Source organism: Pelophylax lessonae (genome assembly GCF_965119305.1).
Source record: "Pelophylax lessonae genome assembly, chromosome: 12".
In the NCBI taxonomy this organism is placed as follows: domain Eukaryota; kingdom Metazoa; phylum Chordata; class Amphibia; order Anura; family Ranidae; genus Pelophylax; species Pelophylax lessonae.
The window spans coordinates 133,426,828-133,447,835 of NC_138779.1; the positions used below are offsets into that span (position 1 = coordinate 133,426,828).

The 21,008-nt window shown below is 45.6% G+C and overlaps 1 protein-coding gene across 2 annotated transcripts in view; it reads left to right on the top strand.

The window, feature by feature from the left end:
* SLC37A4 (solute carrier family 37 member 4) overlaps window positions 1–21,008 on the top strand; it is a 66,452-nt gene that overhangs the window by 39,494 nt on the left and 5,950 nt on the right. The window contains exons 6-8 of one of the 2 annotated variants that reach the window (XM_082274465.1): window positions 3,291–3,376; window positions 9,022–9,135; window positions 9,321–9,386. In XM_082274465.1, coding sequence (XP_082130591.1) covers window positions 3,291–3,376; window positions 9,022–9,135; window positions 9,321–9,386 — 266 coding nt within the window. The remainder of the gene's footprint in view (window positions 1–3,290; window positions 3,377–9,021; window positions 9,136–9,320; window positions 9,387–21,008) is intronic. The other variant, XM_082274466.1, reaches the window with a different exon arrangement.

Genomic DNA, 21,008 nt, shown 5'->3' on the forward strand with positions numbered 1-21,008 from the left:
CATACATTCACAAAGTTTTACAAGGTGGATGTACTTGTATCTGCGGATGCTGTGTTCGGCTGCAAAGTTTTGCAGGCTGCTGTTGCAGAGGCTTAAGCCTCTTGAGGGTGTATTCTTTCTGGTTGGTTAGCTCCAGTTGTTCCTGGTTGAGCTCCTGGTTTACCTGGTTGGCTATGTTTAGCCCTTTTGGGAATTTTGTGTATTGCTGGGTTTCCCTCCCCTCATGTTGACACTGCTTTAAGATGTCCCAAGGGTCAAAAAAGTTATGGAACTGTGTCCTTCAATGAACAAAAGAAAGGATTTTACGGTAATACATAAATCCAATTTTTTCATGTTGCTAAGACCAGGGCTGCTCAGGTTATTTTTTTTTTTAATCTTGGAAATTGAAAAACATTCAATGTCTCTACAGGAGATTAGGTAATTGTTAGATCAGTCTCATAATAAGCTCAGGGGGTAAACTTGATTTGCCCAAGTTTCTCCTAAAATGAGTGATTGTTAAACAATTTTCTCATTCAAGTTTAGGGAGGTGATCATTATCTAATAGATTATTTTATGCCATGAAATTTGTGATTTTGGAAGGGGAATTACTCAGTCAAACTGTTAAAAATCTCTTGTGTTGCAGTTCACATTAAAAGTTGTGAGATCTAAATTAAGATATCAAGCTAATTCGATTTTAGTAGCGAGATTTCTTAACCACTTAAGCCCCGGAAGATTTTACCCCCATTCCGACCAGGGGTTTTTTTGCGATTTTTTTTTTTTTTTTTTTTTTTTTTTTTTTTTTTTTACTGCGTGACTTTAACGGACAATTGCGCGGTCGTGCGACGCTGTACCTAAACGAATTTCACGTCCTTTTTTTCCCACAAACATAGCTTTCTTTTGGTGGTATTTGATCACCTGTGCAAATTTTTGATCATGCGCTATAAACAAAAAAAGAGCATAAATTTTGCAAAAATAACAATATTTTTCAAATTTTTTATATGAAATTCCCCCCCAAAAAAATGTAAAAATCAAATTTTTTTAACATTTTCGGCCAATTTGTTTTATGCTACATATGTTTGGTAAAAAAAAATCTCAAAAAGCGTATTTTGATTGGTTTGCGCAAAAGTTATCGCGTTTACTAACAAAGGGAAAGATTTTTGTCATTTTTGGTGTTTTAAATAAGTAATGGCGGCGATCTGCGATTTTTTTTTTTTGCGGGACTGCGACATTGCGGCGGACAGATCGGACGCTTGACTGACATTTTTGACACTTTTGGGGTTACCAGTGACATTACTGCAGTAATCAGTGCTATACATATGCACTGTTACTGTAAAAATGACACTGGCAGGGAAGGGGTTAACTGTATTGGAGAGGGAGGGGTTAAGTGTGTCCTAGGGGCGTGTTTCTAACTGTGATGGGACATGTCTCCTATTGCAAAAACAGAGATCAACGGTTCTACATAGTAGAACCGTCTGATCTCCATTTTTACACAGGGGAGAATGACAGGCGGCTTGTTTACATAAGCCGCCCGCCTTTCTCCCGCTCTACCGACGATCGTAGTGTGACCGGTGGACAGCGGGTCTGCCGGTCACACGCGCGGACTCCTCCGTGAACGAGCCGCGGCGGGCGGGCGCGCGCTCGCCCGCTATTGGCTCACAAACCGGTCACAGGCTAGTGACGTATATATACGTCACTTTGCCTGGCCGGGGCTGACCGCCGCAGTATATCTACTTGCGGCGGTCGGCAAGCGGTTAAGTACTAGCTTAACCCTATAAAGAGTGACTTGTCTCAGATAGACCCCGCTGACACAATATGACATCTCCCTTATACAGGGTCAGCCCCTTGTTGCTCCTCTCCATGCTAATGCCAAAAACCCCAATTTTGCCTTCCCACCCTGACTGCTAAGACCATGCGTTGTAGCCACTCTTGTTTAACCACTTCAGGTCCGGAAGGTTTTACCCCCTTAATGGCCAGGCCATTTTTTGCGATATGGCACTGCGTTGCTTTAACTGGCAATTGCAAGACAGGCGACGTGTACCCAAATAAAATTCATGTCCTTTTTTTCCCCCCACAAATAGAGCTTTCTTTTGGTGGTATTTGATCACCTCTGCGGTTATTTTTTGCGCTATAAACAAAAAAAGACCAACAATTTTGAAAAAATATATATATTTTTTACTTTCTGCTATAGAAACATTCCCTTAAAAAAATGTAAAAAATCAAATGTTTTCATCAATTTAGGCCAATATGTATTCTGCTACATATTTTTGGTAAAAAAACAATCCTAATAAGTGTATTTTTATTGGTTTGCACAAAAGTTGTAGCGTCTACAAACTATGGGATAGATTTGTGGCATTTTTATTTTTTTTATTGTTTTTCCTAGTAATGGCAGTGATCAGCGATTTTTAGGGGGACTTTGACATTGCGGCGGACAAATCTGACACTAAGTGACACTTTTTAGGGACCAGTGACACCAATACAGTGATCAGTGCTAAAAAAAATGCACTGTTACTGTATAAATGACACTGGCAGGGAAGGGGTTCACACTAGGGGTGATCAAGGGGTTAAGTGTGCTCCTAGGGAGTGCTTTTCTAACTGTGTGGGGGATGGATGTGCTAGAGAAAAATAGATATCTGTGTTTCAGCTTGGCTGAAATGCAAGATCTCACTCTTCCTCTGTGACAGAACAGCTGTCTACCTTGTTTACTTAGGTGGACGGCCGTTCTGTCATTATCCTGCACAATCGTGGGTGGCCTGCGCCCATCGTGGCTGCCAGACCTGCTGATTGGCTCCCGATGTGTCTAAACACAGCGGGAGCGTGCTCCCGAGACCTCCTGCACAGAAATCACGCACCTATACGTGATGTTGTGTAGCCGGGCTGCCCTGCTGCAGAATATATGCGGTGAGCAGTCCAAAAGTGGTTAAATGCTGTTCATAGAAAACGGTAGCTTTTTTTTTTTTTTTTTTTCTTTTACTTTTTCAATTTTAGACCCAATAAACGTGCAGCAGACTGCATGTGTTTTATTGCATTCTACCCCAGTAGTGTAATGGAGCCCTACATGCCCAATAAAAATTCTAATAGACATCACAGACTTGAAATGGTTACCAGAATTTTTAAAGTTTTTAAAACGTATATCAGCCTTCAAAGGATGTATACAATGAATACCTGTACATCCTAAACACGCTAATCAATTCATAGAAAGGACATATCTAAAAAAGAGGTTTGTTGCACAGCCTTTTCAGGAACTCTGGTATATTTTTTCTGTATAATGTTTTTAATATTATTGGTGTATTATTTTTTTATGTCTCCTGCAGGTAGTTCCTACATGAGTGCTCTAGAGATTGGAGGTCTTATCGGCAGTATCTTAGCAGGATTGCTGTCTGACAGAGCAGTGGCAAAAGTAAGAACTTTGTGCATTGGATTTCTTTCAGAAATCATTAGGCTTTCTTAATGATTTGCTTTCCCCATCATGTCTTCAGTAATTTCCAATTCCTTGTTTGGCTTCTCAGATCTAATCTTCAATTTGCTTGTTTGGATTAAAGGTTTTAAGCTAGGTACACAGTAGCCGCACCTTAAAGTCTGGAAAGCGCATAACTGAATGCCCAATAATCACTGAGTGCCTGATGGTTAAACTACACCTGCATTGTCCAAACTAGCATGTCTCGGCCACAGCACTTCGAAAAACCAGGCTGAGGATGGTCACACTAAATAACTGCAGTCACACATTGTAGAGAAGTGTTTTGATTGAAGAAAACCTTTTGAAGAGTAAGAAAAAGGTGCTAGCAAATTTAGGTTAGTCTTTAATGCAACAGAGCTAAAGAAAAGATGTTCATCCTCCGTTGGGGGATGGCCCCAGTGAGGTTAGCTGAAGCCCCCTGCCTGTCTGTGATCCATGCACTTGCGGCTGGGTCTCCACAAAAATATAGGCCACGGCTTGTGGCCTACTAGACTATGCAGCCAGCTTGGCGCCTCCCTTGGAGGGGTGGCACTGTGGGGGCGGTTTATTTTTTTGATGACAGCCATGCTGGCATTATTGTGTAGGACACCTGCCCCTTTTTAGCGCTGCTAGGCCCATCAGGGTACCCTGTCTGCAAGTCCGCATCGCAGAGGGCGGACCCCTTTTAAGGGGGCTACTTCCTATTATGCGGGCCTGTATGGAGGGGCTTGGAGGATGACCCCCCCCCCTGTTTTTTTGCGGGATCCAGTAGGTGGTCCATTCGTGGCCCCTTTGTCAGTGTCCATTTTGCGGGATCGCAGTCGGTGGCTGTCCCTTGATTGTTACTTTTCTAGGTGAGCTTAGTATACAACGCCCCTCGCACTCCCCTGCTTCATTTGTCTCATCAGATCCTGAATCACCCTACTATGGTCTGCGTCCACGCACCCTGAGTGAAGATGATTCCTCTGCTTCTCTAATCGCTCATGGGCTGATGCTGCATCGAAGGCGCCGGTCCCTTTTGGCACCCACAGACCCTCCAAAGTGGTGTGGGTGTTTCCCTTTTCCACTTTGACAACATTCTCACAAAACAGTGGGGTTGTCCAAAACGCACTCTTGTGGTCCCTAAACGTTTTGCTATGCGGTATCCTTGTGAGGATTCCCTGGATGATCTGTAGTGGACTCACCGGTTTCCAGGTTAAATAAAGCTACCCTAATTTTTGTTAAGGAGTCCCTGGCCTTTAAAGATCCGGCTGATAGGTGGGCAGAGGCTCTGGCCCACCATATGTTCACTGTGGCTGTTTCAGCACTTAGGCCGGTATTTACTTATGCCCTGGTGTCACAAACTCTGACCTAGAAGGCTAAACTTTTATGACGGGACCTGGAGGGGAAACAACTTCCCCCTGCCTTTGCGGAGCTGGCAGATCAGTTGGTCCAGGGGCTACAGTTTATCTGTGATGCCTTTTTGGATGCGGCTTCTTTGATTTTTTAGGCTGTATGTATCAGCAGTGGTCCTTTGGCATATTTAGTATCTGGCTGAAATACTGGTCTGCAGACCAGACTTCTAAGAAGGCCTTATCTGATCTCCCCCTTGTAGGGGATCATTTGTTTGGAGCTTCCTTGGATGACATCATTAAGGGTCTCACAGGGGGGAAGAGTACTCTTTTTCCGCAGGCTACCAAGGGTAAGGAGCCCCGTCGTAGACGTGGTCCATCCTTCTCGGCTCATAAGAGGCCTTTTTGCCCCGCAGGGTCTCAAGACAAGGGATCAAAGCCCTTCAGGGCCTCCACCGGAGGTTCCAAATGGACCTGGTCTGGCAAGCCACGAGCTGGCTTTTCCAGACCTGTGGACAAGGCTTCCTCTGCATTGAGGGATGCCCACACCCGTATCTGGGGTGGGGGATGTCTTCAATTGGTTTCCGTATCCGTGGACCTCCCTGGTACAGGTCAAGTGGGTCCATGAAGTCATTCGGTCTGGCTATAAGATCGAGTTTCGTTCTTATCCTCCGAAAGGGTTCTTCCCTTCCTTTTTTTCTTTTTTATAATTTGAATTTTATTAGTTTTCCAATATACAAAATAGTTGATTCACAAAAAACCATCGCAAAAAATCACATTACAATTAATTGAATTATTTTGTATTTACATCAGTTGCTGTCCCATCTGCTAGTTTAAGTATTTTCACTTTTTTTTGTTAACTCCAGATTGCTCCCAGTTCCATCTTCCATTTCCGTAAAGTAGGGTGGCTTCTCTGGGTTAGTGACCCTAGTGAATATCCTATAGACCTGGGAGATACCGTGTCTGGGTGCCTTCTGTGTAACTATTAGCTTTTCAAATGGCAATACATTTTCACTTGACCTTATAGGTTGAGGTGGTGTGTTTATAAAGTGTCTCAACTGGTAATATCTTATTTTGTTAATTAACAAAATGTCTTTTTTATATCTCAACTCTTGTAACGTGCATAGCCTCCCCCCACTCATTATGTCTTTTAATTGTGCTTTCTTATTTTTAATCCACCCCCCTAACAGTGCATTATTTCTGGGTAAAAAAAAAAAATCCGTTCTGGTTAGTGGAATTAGTGGAGAATTGTTTTCCCAATTTTTCTGTTTGTGTATTAAATCCCAGATTCTTCCCTTGCAACCTGCACTTGTCCCCAGATCGCTTATGGGGTCTCTTTGAGGCAGTGCAAGACTTGTTACTTCAAGAGGTGATTGTTCCAGTTCCGACTTTGGAACGTTTTCAGGGGTTTTACTCAAACTTCTTTACAGATCTCAGGAAGGAAGGCAAAGTACGTCCAATTCTGGACCTCAAGGTGCAAAACTGCTTTGTGCGGGTACAGAAGTTCCGAATGGTGTCCATACGCACGTTAGTGGCATCCCTACATCAGGGGAATTTCTTCCACTTTGATAATGCTCCTCGCCTACTGCAGTTTGTGGCGTTACTCCTTGGTCTCGCCTCCGCTCCTTGGGTCTTCACAAAAGTGTTGGCCCCAGTGCTAGCATTGTTGTGTCAGCAGGGGATCGCGGTATGCGGGTACCTGGACGATCATCTTCTGCGAGTGGAGCCTCCTCCTGCTCTGACAATTTGGAGATTACCCTGTGAACTCTGAGGGAGTTCGGTTGGTTTTGTGAACCTTCAGAAGTCTGCTCTGGTTCCGTCCACAAAACTGGACTATATGGGTCTGACTCTGGACTCTGGAGTTTTTCAAGAGGAAGAAACACCCTGGCTAAGGCAGACATTGCAGGAGGCAATTCAGCTTCTGTTGTCAAGCAGATGGTCATCCCTCCGGGCTTGCATGTGGGTGCTAGGTCTGATGGTGTCTACCCTTTTGATGCAGTTCCGTTTGCACAGTTCCACACGAGATTTCTGCAGAAAGAGAAAGGTGAAATGGGACAAGAATCCACGGTCTATAGAGGTGGCTTTGTTCTCCGGCACTTTGACAGGGAAAATCCTTTCTTCCCCTGTACTGGACGGTTGTCACCACAGATGCCAGCCTGTCCGGGTGTGGAGGCATCCTCGGCACAGATTGTGCTCAGGGGGTCTGGACTCTAGAGGAGTCCTGTATTTATGTACTAGAACTCCGAGACTTTGGATCATTGGACAATTCGTCTTCAGGGGTATCCGGTACGAATTCAATCGGACAATGCCACGGCCGTGGTCTATGTCAATCACCAAGGAGTGTCATGGCGGTTCGGGAAGTAGCCGGTGTTCTAAGGTGGGCAGACTAATTCGTTCCAGCCCTCTCTGCTGTACATATTCCTAGGAAGGTACAGAGGTTTGTGGCACGTTCTTGGGATCCTCTGGCTGATGCCGCAGATGCATTAGTGGCTCCTTGGAGTCAGTATCTTCTGATTTATGCCTTCGCTCCCTCAAACATCTGCCAAGACCAAAGGCCAATATTCCATCCTGCTTTACAGTTGCTGGCTGTAATGGCTTGGCTGTTGAAAGCCAGGTGCTGAAGGAAGGAGGTTTGTCTGAATTGGTGATTCCTACGCTGTTAAAGGCTAGAAAAATCTACCTTTAGGAAGATCTACCATCGTACTTGGAAGACATACGTTGCGTGGTGTCTCTTGGGGTTCACCCTCACTCCTTTTCGATGGCTTGGATCTTGGCTTTTCTCCAACAGGGGGTTGAGCAGTGCCTGGGCTTGAGTACCATTAAGGGCCATGTTTCGGTCGCAGTTTTTGGTTGGCGGATTTTCTTTCAACGTCCATTGGCCACACATTCCTTGGTGGGTACCTTTATCCAGGGAGTTCAACACTTTGCTCCTCCAGTGCGGTCTCCATTGCTGCCGTGGGACCTGAATTTGGTTATCAGTTATCCAGAAACCTCCCTTAAGAAATATGTGGAAGATTTCCTTGCTTAGGTTGTCCCAGAAGGTGGCTATTCATGCTGCGCAGGGTGTCGGAGCTGGCGGCATTGTCTTGTAGTTTACCTAACCTGGTGGTTTAGGATGTACCTGGCAGCTATGGAGTCTTTTAGGAAGTCAGACTCACTATTTGTACTCACGGATGGACCTCAAAAAGAGTTGGCCACTTATGCTGCGACTATTTCCAGAGGGATCAGACAAACGGTGATTCAGGCCTAATCAATTAGAGATCGGGTTCCTCCTTTCCCTGTGCAGGTGCAGTCTACTTGGGCGCTTAGTGCCTCCTGGGCCTTCCGTCATTAGGCGTCAGTGATGCAGTTTTGGAAGGTGGCCACCTGGTTGTCTGGGCACACTTTCACAAAGTTTTATAAGGTGAATGTGTTGGCATCTGCGGATGCTATTTTTGCCCGCAAGATTTTGCAGGCTGCTGTTCAGAGGACCTGGTCCTCTTTGAGGGTGTATTGTTTTTTCAGGTGAGCTCCATTTGTTTATAGTTATCTTCTTGACCATTGGGATGGTAACATGGAGCTTAAGGAGCTGTGTCCATCAATGAACGAAAGAGAAAATAGAATTTTTGACTTACCGTAAAATCCATTTCTCTAATGTTCATTGATGGACACAGCACCCACCCCTCTGTGGAGTTAGTTTAGTTACAAGCAGTGTCAGAAGAAAGCTGAGTGGGAGTATACTCCCTGGGGCTGCCCCATAGGCGTAGTCAATCTTTTTCCTGCCTAGTGTCCTACCCCTGTAGGGGGCAGTATACCCCAATGGTCAAGAAGATAAGGAATTGTATCTGTCAATGAACATCAGAGAAATTGATTTTACGGTAGGTTCTTACAAAAATCCATTTTTTTTGTTATTCTCTTTAAACACAATCTGTTATTTGCCATGTATTATTATGTCTTGAAGAGTGTAAAGGTGGTGGGCCAAGATAAATCCTGGTTGATTTCATACCATAGTTTGTACTGAAGCCAAGGGACTGTCAATTACGAATGTGGGTACAAGATAGTCTGTTTAGGGAAACCATTTCTTATAATAAGACCGCTACACAACACTCTGCATATCGTGTTAATGACCAAAAAATAAATTTGCTTAAACATAAGAAAGGTATTTACTTAATTTAATGTACAAATTTTAATCCAGTTGCTGTCATGAGCATGTCATGTAACATGAGCTGATGTATGTATGGCATTGTTGTTTTTATATTCTTTCTCTTTTTTTTTTTTACTAATGTCTTTTTTTTATAGGTAGGGTTAAAGAGCCATGGTAACCCGCGTCATTTTTTACTTCTCTCAATGATGGCTGGAATAGTGGGCTCCATGTTTCTGTTCCGTATTACAGTGACTCCTGGATCACCCAAGGTACCAGTAATCTGTGCTCAAACATCCAGCAATGAAGTTCTGTTAAATATGGAGTTACTGCATCTACACGTTATGTCTAGTTGGCAGGCCTGGGATGCTTTTCATTCTTTGTCAACAGCTGCTGTTCCTAACATTTCTGTGTTTTTCTTTTCTTCTTTCTACCTCCCTGCTGTCCTCTTGCTCAGGTTGATGGAATCTTATCTATCGCTCTCGAGCCACTTGCTGAGATGTCGGGTCTGAATGAACAAGAGGTTTACATCCTTTCTATATTTTGTTGTTCATCTTCTGTTTTATCCCATTCCTTTGGCTGTTTCTACATCTTTGTCATTTTACATGTTCATAGAGCTTGTGTACTGTATTGTAATAGTAGTGTTTCAAGGCAAGGCAATCGTTCAGTTTTACTTGCTGCAGCACTGTACAACAATGTCTGTTAACAACATGATCTCTTGTTGTAAGTCGTGATGTGAAATAGACAATAGAAAGATGACAGCTAGGAATGGAATTCTGTTGTTGCCATCTCCACATTCTTTTTCTCAAAATTATTATAAAAATCACGTTATGTGTGTTTAATAATTGCTGCTTTACATCATATGTAGGCTAGGCCCAAAGAAAGCATTTTATGGATAGGGACTTGCACATGCAGTTATTTCAGTGTGTGCCTGCCCTGTTTAATCTTTGGCCATTATTAGTGCAGGAATTCATTTACATACCATTCAGGTAACAAGAGATGTCAGAATGCATCTCCTCCCATTGCCTGTGAAGAGTGAGCTGTCATAGACCGGTTTATCCAGCAATGTTTGGTGCCTTACAGCAGCAGGCAGACACAGACTGATAGTGATAGGAATATTCAGATCCAGGCTAAGTGGATACTTGCTGCTCCTGAGGCCCGCAGTCAGTGATGACTGATCTCCTCAAATACATGCATGAAGGGGGAAGATCAAAGACATAGGCTCATGTTTGATCAGACAAGTCTACCCATCTCATAGCTTATAGATTTTCATTTAGACCCTTAGACCTTGAAGACAGGGCTTGATTTATGCATAAGCCACATGGTATAAGGCAGCAGGGTTGCCATAGGTAGCACCAGCAATACTGATGTCATCTGGTGATATATTAGCATATTCACTATCTCTATTTACTCTTTCACCCTTACTGTAAAAACAGACATATTCCAATTTTGTACAGATGAAGAGAGGACAAAGGACCATTGGTGCAGACTATACAGCTGCACAAGGGCCCTCTAGGATTTGGGAGCCCATTTGCTTAAGAATCATTGTATTTTGGTAGTAAATAATGAGGAGGGCCAGAAAAATTGCTCTTGCACAGGATCCCTTAGCTGACCTTTGTTTGCAACTAACCACTAGATGCCCTCTAAGTGCTGCTCTTACCTTGCTTTTACTAGTGGTCCGGTTGTAAAGACGCCTAAACCTTTCCAAGTGTGGTCAGACATTTGTGCAGGATCTGAGAGCTTTTAAACTTGAGAAGCACTAGATTGGTGCATAAAATGTACAAGCTCCACTTCTCTCTTTGGAGAGGGGAATGGCACAGAACATATAGGGGCAGTGATATATCGTGAGAAGAGCAATTAATGTTCGGGGTAGGATTTCTAACCCTACCCAGCCAATTGTTCCTCCCAAGGAGTGGTTAAGTGTGCATCCCATAGACATAATATTGTTAACTGATTAATCCAAAAATAACCAGATCAGGTGACTGTCATCTCATGTCTGTGGGTAAGTGTCGTACCTGTGCAGGGAACTGTCACATGCTGCCTGTAAATGTCTAAGAAATATACGTCGCCAAGTCGCCTGTAAATGTCACAAAGTGCGATGCTACTGGGGTGCAAATGTCAGCACTTGTAGCCTGCCTGAGCAAAGGAGGTGGTGGGTCATAGCAGCATTTTTGGCTAGATGGTGCAGCACAAATTCATTGATAAAAGGTTCAGGCTGTGATGCAATTGTAGGAGAAATGAATCTGCAGCCTTGTTTCATACAGCATGTTGACTATGCCTGGCTTAGTTCTTCATTCTGAGAGGCTGATATTTATTTCACAAAGATTTTATTGAAATTTTAAACAATTTTCAAGAAGGTATACCTAGCCTGAAACAGTGTCTATATATGAATACATGTATAAGAAGAACATTGAGTATGTTAAGTACCAAAATAGTTTTCACGTGTTGGTTAGCAAAGCGAAAGTTGCTGAATTTAGCAAGAAGAGGTATTTTATCTGTTGCCGTATTGGTACAGTGAATCTGGAAAGTATTCACAGCGCTTTTACTTTTTTCACATTTTGTTAAGTTACGTTCTTATTCCAAAATGAATTAAATTCATTATTTTTCTCAACATTCTATAACCAATACCCAGTAATGGCAACATGAAAGAAGTTTGTTTGAAATCTTTAGAAATGTATTAAACATGAAAGAATCACATGTACATAAATATTCACAACCTTTGCCATGACACTCGAAATGGAGTTCAGGTGCATCCTGTTTCCTCTGATCATTTGAGATGATTGAGATGTTTCTACAACTTGGTTGGAGTCCACCTGTGATAAATTCAGTTTTCTTGGACATGATTTGGAAAGACACACACCTACATCTATATAAGGTCCCACAGTTAACAGTGCATGTCAGAGCACAAACCAAACAATGAATCGTCTGTAGACCTCCAAGACAGAATTGTATTGAGGCACAGATCTGGGGAAGGGTACAGAAACATTTCTGCAGGTACCAATGAGCACAGTGGCCTCCATCATGCATAAATGGAAGAAATTCGGAACCACCAGGACTATTCCTAGAGCGTGCCGCCCAGCCAAACTGTGCGATCAGGGGAGAAGGGCCTTAATCAGGGAAGTGACCAAGAACCCAAATGGTCACTGACAGAGCTCCAGCATTTCTCTGTGGAGAGAGGAGAACCTTCCAGAAGAACAACCATCTCTGCAGCACTCCACCAATCAGGCCTGTATGGTATTTCTCTGTGGAGAGAGGAGAACCTTCCAGAAGAACAACCATCTCTGCAGCACTCCACCAATCAGGCCTGTATGGTAGAGTGGCCAGACAGAAGCCACTCCTCAGTAAAAAGCACGACTGCCCGTCTGGAGTTTGTCAAATAGCACCTGGAGGACTCTCAGACCATGAGAAACAAAATTCTCTGCTCTGATAAATCAAAGATTGAACTCTTTGGCCGAAATGGCAAGCATCATATCATGTCTGGAAGAAACCAGGCACTGCTCATCACCTCACCAATACATCCCTACAGTGAAGCATGGTGGTGGTGGTGGTGGCAGCATCGTGCTGTGGGTATGTTTCTCTTTCATTCATTGACGGACGCAGCTCCTGATTCTTCTTAACCATTGGGTTATACTGCCCCCTACAGGAGTAGGACACTAGGCAGAAAAAAAAGTTCGGGCTACGCCTATTGGCAGTCCCGGAGGGAACAACCCACTCTCTTCTTGCATAGGATGTCAGTGTTAATCTGCCTAGTCAGGAGTAAGGACCTAGTTCCTTGCTGGGATCTTTGGTCCTGGCATAAAAAGTATTTTTTTATGTAGATGGTTCATGGAGACAAGCGGTACTTCGTCCGGATCCGTCCTTCCCTCCGAAGGTGGTTTCTAGTGTTCACTTGAACGAGGACATTGTATTACTGTCTTTGTGTCCTAAGCCTAAACATCCTGAGGAATGTACATTGCATACTGGATATAGTTCGGGCACTTGAGGGGCACTTGGCGACTTTTCGTGAGTCAGGTTTGCTCTCTGTACTCACGGATGGCCCTGGCACAGGGTGCTGCGACTGTCCAATCCATCTGGAAACAGACGGTGGTGAAGGATTATTCAATTAAGGGTCAGGTCCTACCTTTCCCTGTTTTGGCACCTTCTACTCGCCATACAGGCGTCTGTGCTTCAGGTTGCAAGACCTGGTCGTCTGTTCACACCTTTACCAAATTTTATAAGGTGGATGTGCCTCTTTTGGCCGCAAAGTTTTGCTAGCTGCTGTCTGGGGGGCTTTCGGCCTTCCTTGAGGGTGTTTACTGTTTCATGTGGCCCTCATCTTTTGTTCTGATGAGTCTATGTTGCCTGGTTGGCTATGTTTAGCGTTGGGGACTTGTTCTTTTCTGCTGTTCCCACCCCTCATTTTATGGCACTGCTTTGGGATGTCCCTACTGATATGGATCAGAGGACTGGGTCTGTCAAAGAACGATAGAGAAAACTGGATTTTTTACTTACTGTAAAATCCTTTTCTCTTAAGTTCATTAACGGACACAGTACCCGCCCCTCTTTTTTGAGTTGGGTTGGTGTTACTTTTCTGACACTGCTTTGATACAAAACTGACATCCTATGCAGGAAGAGAGGGGGTGTACCCTTCGGGACTGCCCATAGGCGTAGCCAGATCTTTTTTTCTGCCTAGTGTCCTACTCCTGTAGGGGGCAGTATAACCCTACTGATATGGATCAGAGGACTGCGTCCTTCAATTAACTTGAGAGAAAAGGATTTTACGGTAAGCCAAAAATCCAGTTTTTCTGCCTAGTCAGGAGTAAGGACCTAGTTCCTTGCTGGGATCTCTGGTCCTGGCAATTTTTTTTCCTTTTAAATGGAATTTTTTCCTATCTTTATTTTGTTCCTGTGAGAATCTACAATCAATTGCCAGACTGGGCGATGGACTGGAGTATCTAGATCCAGAGGGTCCCCCCCAGTCTGGCCAGCGAGCGCATGTAGACCGCAGCTCCGCGCTAGGTTGGCCACGACATAGCGCTACTGGATGGGTGATGGCCTGCGAGTTAAATGTCTCGTGAGGATGCATATGACCTGGCCTTTGCCTGAGTCGCAGCGTGTTACTCCTGGCCTGACAGCACCCACATTACGATGGAGCTTTGGTCTGTCAGGAGCGGTGCCCACCCTGTTTCTGGTATGGTAACTAGCTGTCCCCCTCTACCCCTGGAGGGTTTTGGGGTGGACATGGGCCCCTCGCTGGGATGGTGGGACCCCCGGATTCCCCTCCTTCCCCCCAGCCCCTCCAAAAAAAATTTCAGTGGGTACTGTGGGTCTTTTGCACCCCCCCACCCTGGGTGAGGTTATGAGCTGGCTGTTGCCACATGCTCTTAAGGGGGGCTGCTGCTGACCAGATTTTTCCTGGTGCACAACGGGTTTAGCATCCGCAGGTACGCGCCTCACGCGGCCGGATCCGGCCAAAGGTTTAGGCCATAGGTTTGCGGCCTACTAGTCGGAAACGACATGAGACAGCCCTGTGAGGGTGGCTGAAGCCACTGCCTCCCATTTGGGCATCCGCCCTCCCCTCCGCTGCCCCTGGGTGGTCGGCTATGCTGTGGCTCGCATCCAAGCGGTTGGGCGCCCACAAAAATTTTGGCCATGGTCAAACTTTTTCTGGCTCATTGGACAATTCGTCTTTAGGGATGTCTAGTACGATTCATTTGGACAATGCCCCAGCCTTGGTCTATCTCAATCACCAAGGGGGCACAAGTAGTGTCCTGGCGGCTCAGTAAGTAGCCCCTGTTCCAAGGTGGGCTGACCGATTTCGTTCCAGCCCTCTCAAATTTCTGCCATGCCTCCTGTGGAGGATCAAAGCAGAAGGGATTCCATTTAGACTGACCTCGCTGGTTTTGGTACGCCGATCTGGTACGGTTGGTCGGCGATGCTCCTTGGGGACTTCCTCTCAGGGAGGATCTGCTGTCCCAAGAACCGATCTTCCATCCTGCTTTACAGTCGCTGGTTTTGCTGGCTTGGCTGATGAATGCCAGGTGCTGAAGGATGGAGGTTCCTACGTTGTTGAAAGCTAGGAAATCTACTTTTAGGAAGATCTGTCATCGTACATTGAAGACATGCATTGCGTGGTGTGAGTCTCTTGGAGTTCATCCGGTGGATCGGATCTTAACCTACCTTCAACAGGGGGTTGAACAGAAATTGGCCTTGAGTAGCATCAAGGGCCAGGTATCGGTTTTGGCGTTTTTTTCCCAACGACCTTTGGCCCACTCCCTTTCTTCAGGGTGTCCGACATTTTGTTCCTTCAGTGCAGGCTCTATTGCTGCCCTGGGATCTTAATGTGGTGCTTTCAGCTCTACAGAAGCCTCCCTGAAAATATCGGGGAGGTTTCCCGGCTTGCGCTACCCCAGAAGGTGACCTTTTTTGGTGACTATCACCTCTACGCGCAGGGTGTTGGAACTGGCTGCGTTATCCTGTCGTTCACCTTATGTTGATTCACACGGATAAGGTGGTGCTTCACCTCTCTGTCCATTATTCCTTCCTAAGGTGGTCTCTGACTGTCATTTGAATGAAGACATAGCGTTGCCTTCCCAGTGTCCCAGGCTAAACATCCAAGAGATATTGCCTTGCATACCTTGGATGTGGTCCGGGCAATTAGGGTGTACCTGGCAGCTATGGAGTCTTTCAGGAAGTCAGACTATTTGTGCTCACGGACAGACCTCGCAAAGGGTTGTCCGCTTCTTCTGCGATACATCCAGATGGAACAGACAGATGGCGGTTTAGGCCTATTGCATCAGGGGTTAGGTTCCTCCTTTCCCTGTCACGGAGCACTCTACTTGGGCGATTATGTCTCCTTGGCTTCCCGTCATCAAACGTCGGTGACGCAGGTTTGCAAGGCGGCCACCTGGTCGTCGGTGCACACTTTTACAAAGTTTTTATAAAGTGGATGTGTTGGCATCTGCGGATGCTTCATTTGGCCGCAAGGTTTGCTTGCTGCTGTTTAAAGGACCTGGTCCTCTTTGAGGGTGTATTGTTTTTTTCAGGTGAGCTCCAGTTGTTTATGGTTGAGCTCTTTTTCCTGGTTGGCTATGGTTAGCCTTGATTTTTTTTTTCCTGCTTTTTTCCCACCCCTACTGTTTATCACTGCTTTGGGACATCCCAATGGTTAAGAAGAATCAGGAGCTATGTCTGTCAATGAACAAAAGAGAAAATGGGACTTTTGACTTACTGTAAAATCCATTTCTCTGATGTTCATTGACGGTCACAGCACCCACCCCTCGGTGGAGTTAGTTTTTTTACAAGCAGTGTCGGAAGAAAGACGAGTGCCTATAGCTGAGAGTGGGTGTATACCCCCCCCCCCCCCGGGACTGCCCATAGGCAGTAGAAAATTATTTATAACACCCAAAGATAAAATATATATATATATATATATATATATATATATATATATATATATATATATATATATATAAGCAGAGACCCTGGAGAATAAAATGGAGATGGTTGCAGTACTTTGTCACACCATATTTGCGCAGCAGTCTTTCAAATGCAATTTTTTTTTTTTTTTAATTAAAAAATGAGAAAACAGTAAAGTTAGCCCAGTTTTTTTTCTATAATGTGAAAGATAATATTACGCCGAGTAAATAGATACTCCACATGTCATGCTTCAAAATTGCGCACGCTCGTGGAATGGCGACAAACATTGGTACTTAAATCTCCATAGGCGACGTTTTAAAAATTTCTACAGGTTACCAGTTTAGAGTTACAGAGGAGGTATAGTACTAGAATTATTGCTCTCGTTCCAACAATCGCGGCGATACCTCACCTGTGGTTTGAACACCATTTACAAATGTGGGTGTGACTTGCGTTCGCTTCTGTCAAAAAGATCTCACATCTACCCGTAAAAATCAAAAAAAAAATGGGCCCCCTTAAGGCCATTGGGAGAAAGGGATGTATAACATTGCTGCTGTCCTCCAAGGCCATAGAGTCGAGTGGGGGGCCATCTTGCCCTCACTCGACTTCCTGCTTGGGACATGGACCAGATCGCTCCCCCGCTACCGACGGCTCCAGTGAGCAGAGAAAACGACTGAGAATCGGCAGGGGGCACCTCTCCCGCCGCCCATAAAAGTGATCTTGCGGCGAATCTGCCGCTGAGACCACTTTTATGTGAAAGAGGACGTCAAAGTACCGAAGTAAATACCCCGGGGGACTGGAAGTGGTTAAAAAGGCTGTAATTGGTGCCAAAGGTGCTTCAATCAAGTATGGAGCAAGGGCTGTGAATACTTATGTACATTGATTTTTTTTTTTATAAATTTGCAAAGATTTTAAACAAACTATTTTTACGTTGTCATTATTGGGTATGGTTTTGTAGAATTTTGAGGAAAATAACACATTTAATCCATTTTGGAATAAGGCTGTAACATAAATTGTGAAAAACATTCAGCGCTGTGAATACTTTCTGGATGTACTGTATGCTGAAAGATGAGGGTCTTATCATATAGGTATACACAACGGGTGGAACGAGGGAAAAAGGGAGGTAGGAGGAAAAAAGGAAATGAAAAGAAAAGAAGAAAATTGGTAAAAGAGGAAAGAGTGAGGGACAAGAGTAGAGGAAGAGATTTGGTTTATGCAAGGGGCAAGGGAAGGATTGAGGAGTCAGGCCAGACGCACGGCTTCCCTAATGTACTGGGGCGTACAGTATATTAGAATGAGAGGAGAGAGCGGTAAAGGTTTTGAATGTGGTTTTTATAACTTAATCATGGAGCCTTTAACCTTAGAAAGTGAGTGTTGTTAAGCATCTGGTGCACCATATTGCCCATTATTCACAGTTGTCCTCTGCAAAAATGATGATTATTTCCACGCTTTAGCCAACATTTGCCTTGCAGCAAGAAACAAACTGCTAGATTTTGTTTGTGTTTGGAAAGGTCTGGTCAATGCAGCAGTACTTCACAGGGATTCCGTAATAGGTTGGTCAGGGCTGACCACATTATACACACAGACCCAAAATCGGGTAGCCTTGGGGCATTGCCACAAGATATGTAGCGAGGTGCCATGTTCCAACAGCCTTGAAAGGAGACCAGGGTGGAGAGGTTGATGTTTATTTAAATGCATACTGCAATATCTGGGAAGGAATAAAAAGAGCAAGCATGCACATTAATAATGTCTTTGGTAATGCAGCCGTGCTGTTCAGCAAAATTTAATCTACTGAAAACGTCACTACTTTTGAGAGCTGCAGGACTGTTTCTATCATTTGGGATGGGAAAAAATATTGTCTAGAATGGCTCCTTCCTATTGTTACCAGGTATCATTGAGAAATGGATGGAAGAGTAGTGGGCATCACCTACCACATATGGTGCCTTCTATGCGTTGGAAAACTTAATTCTTTTTTCGTCTGAAGTTTTTTTTAGGACAGGGATAAATAAAGCTCCATTCAAAATGTGTTTGCTCAAAACAAATGATTCTAGAATTAATTTCTCAGTTCTAACTTAAAAATTAGAATTCAAGCGCATCCACTCCCTGGAACGCACGCACAAACTCACATTGGCCTCACATACCTTGACTGAACTGACCCAGACCCGTCAGGACCTCCTCTCGGAAATGGGCTTTATAACGCAACGCAAATTTGCACTGCAGCAACGATTGTTCTATGATTGCGGCAACAAATCAGGCAGACTCATTGCCAGAGCACTTCAGGCACGGCGGGCGGCGAGGACGATCCACTCGATTACGGACCCGCGTGGCGGGAAGGTCACTTCTACCGCTGATATTGCCCGCCAATTCCTTACCTACTACCGTACATTGTACAATTTGGGCCCCCCTGATCCCGCTGCCCCCCTCCCCGATAGAGCCAGGAACATTAAGAATTTTCTGCAGAAATATTCCCCTCCCCCCCTTTCGCCAGATGGAACTTGATGCTCCTATTGCCTCCTCTGAGTTGCAGTTTGCACTCAAACAACTTAAGCCGGGGAAGTGCCCGGGTCCGGATGGCCTGACGGTGGGATATTACAGGACCTTCGGGGATATTCTTACATCCCCGATGCTGGCCGCCTTTAACTCCTTTTCTGATTCCCCTACTTTGCACCCAGATTACTTAGAAGCCCACATCACTGTCATTCCTAAACCCGGTAAGGACCCTTCCTTGGTTTCCAATTATAGGCCAATATCCCTCCTCAACGTTGACATCAAATTATATGCCAAGGTGCTGGCGAATCGCCTTCTACCCCACATTCCTGGGGTCATCACACTTGACCAGGTGGGTTTTGTCCCGGGCCGTGAGGCCTGGGATAACACTCTCAAGGCCCTCAGCATCCACCATTGGCTGACGTCCTCCGGTACGCCGGGGTTCTTTCTCTCGCTCGACGCGGAGAAGGCGTTCAACAGGGTTGCCTGGGACTACATGACTGCAGCATTGGAGTCTCTGGGCATCTCCGGCCGCATGTTGAATTTTATACAAGCCCTTTACTCGTCACCCACGGCTAGGGTGCGGGTCAACGGAGGCCTGTCGGACGCCTTCTCCGTGTCGAATGGGACCCGACAGGGATGTCCCCTTTCCCCGTTGATATATATTATCACCCTTGAACCCCTTCTCCGCCGCATTAACTCCAATCCCGATATTAACGGTGTAACGATAGCCCATAAAACCTATAAGTTGGCGGCGTTCGCCGACGACATTTTGTTGTTTTTGACCAACCCCGCTGTCTCCCTACCCAACCTTCTTCGGGATCTTGACGCTTTTCACCTTATTTCCAATCTCAAAATAAATTACGCAAAATCAGAGGCCCTGAATATCTCCCTCCCGCCCTGCAAGGTGCAATTCTGTAAGGATAATTTCCCATTCCGCTGGGAACCCTGTGCTATCACATACCTGGGCATCCAGATCCCAGCAAATCTGACTGATTTGTATTCGCGCAATTACCTGCCGCTAGTGCAATCTATTAAAGTTGACCTCTCCAAGTGGGAGTCTGGCTCCTTCTCCTGGTTCGGCAGGGTCGCGGTGATTAAAATGAACGTCCTTCCCAGGCTCCTCTACACTATGCAGGCCGTCCCTTTAAAACTCCCCCCAGCATTCTTTCGATCGTATCGATCGGCATGCACGACCTTCATCTGGCGCTCGAAGCGCCCCAGACTGTCCTGGGACGTCTTGACTGCTCCGAAGGCAGTGGGTGGCCTGGGCTTGCCGCACCTTCAGAAGTACTACTGGTCCTGCCATCTGGCGAGGGTGGTGGACTGGCACAAACATCGTCATGTCAAAGATTGGGTTACGTTGGAGGAGTCCTTCTCCCCCATCCCCATACAACACCTGCCTTGGATCTCACCCGCTTCCTTCCCATCATCATGCTACAAACACCCGGCCATCAACCCCACAATCACGATTTTCCGCAAGTTATGTAAGACCTTGCACTTGGCCTCATCACCTGGCCCTATGGTACCCCTTATCCATAACCCGGACTTTCCTCCGGGCCTTTCCTTCCTCCCCCCGCAGGGCGCTGCCTCCGCCGCCCCGTGCAGGGCCGAACATTGCTTTCTAGGGGGCAAGTTGCTCTCCCATCCAGAATGGGCGCAGAAATTTCCTGACTTCCGATTGCGTTTCTTCAACTACTTGCAGCTCAGAGACTTCCTGCTCCGTACCCCCGACACCTCTTGCTGTTCTAGAGCCCTCTCTCCTTTTGAGACCCTTTGTGGATCGTCGGACCCACAACGGCATCTTATCTCCCTTCTGTACTCCATCCTCTCCATGCCACTACCCCCTCGCCTTGTCCGGTTACGGGCTCAATGGGAGGAGATTTCAGCCAAAACCTTGTCGGATGATGACTGAGATCGTATTTTCTTTCACATCCACAAGGGTTCCAGGAACGTCCTCACGCAGGAGACTCGCACACTGGTACAGGACGCCTGAGCTCTTACATAAAATTTCGGCCGATCTCCCCTCCCTTTGCTGGCATTGTCAACTTCACACAGGTTCCCTCCTACATATCTGGTGGGACTGCCCTCGGATCCAGCCTTTCTGGAAGACTATACATGCCCTCATATCCCGTATCACCACCTTTACTCCGGACCTCAGCCCGGCGCAATTCCTCTTGCATCATTCCTCCCTTCCACAACGAACGTATAGGAAGTCCCTGGTCCTTCATTTGATCTCCGCAGTCAACATGTGCGTCCCTTG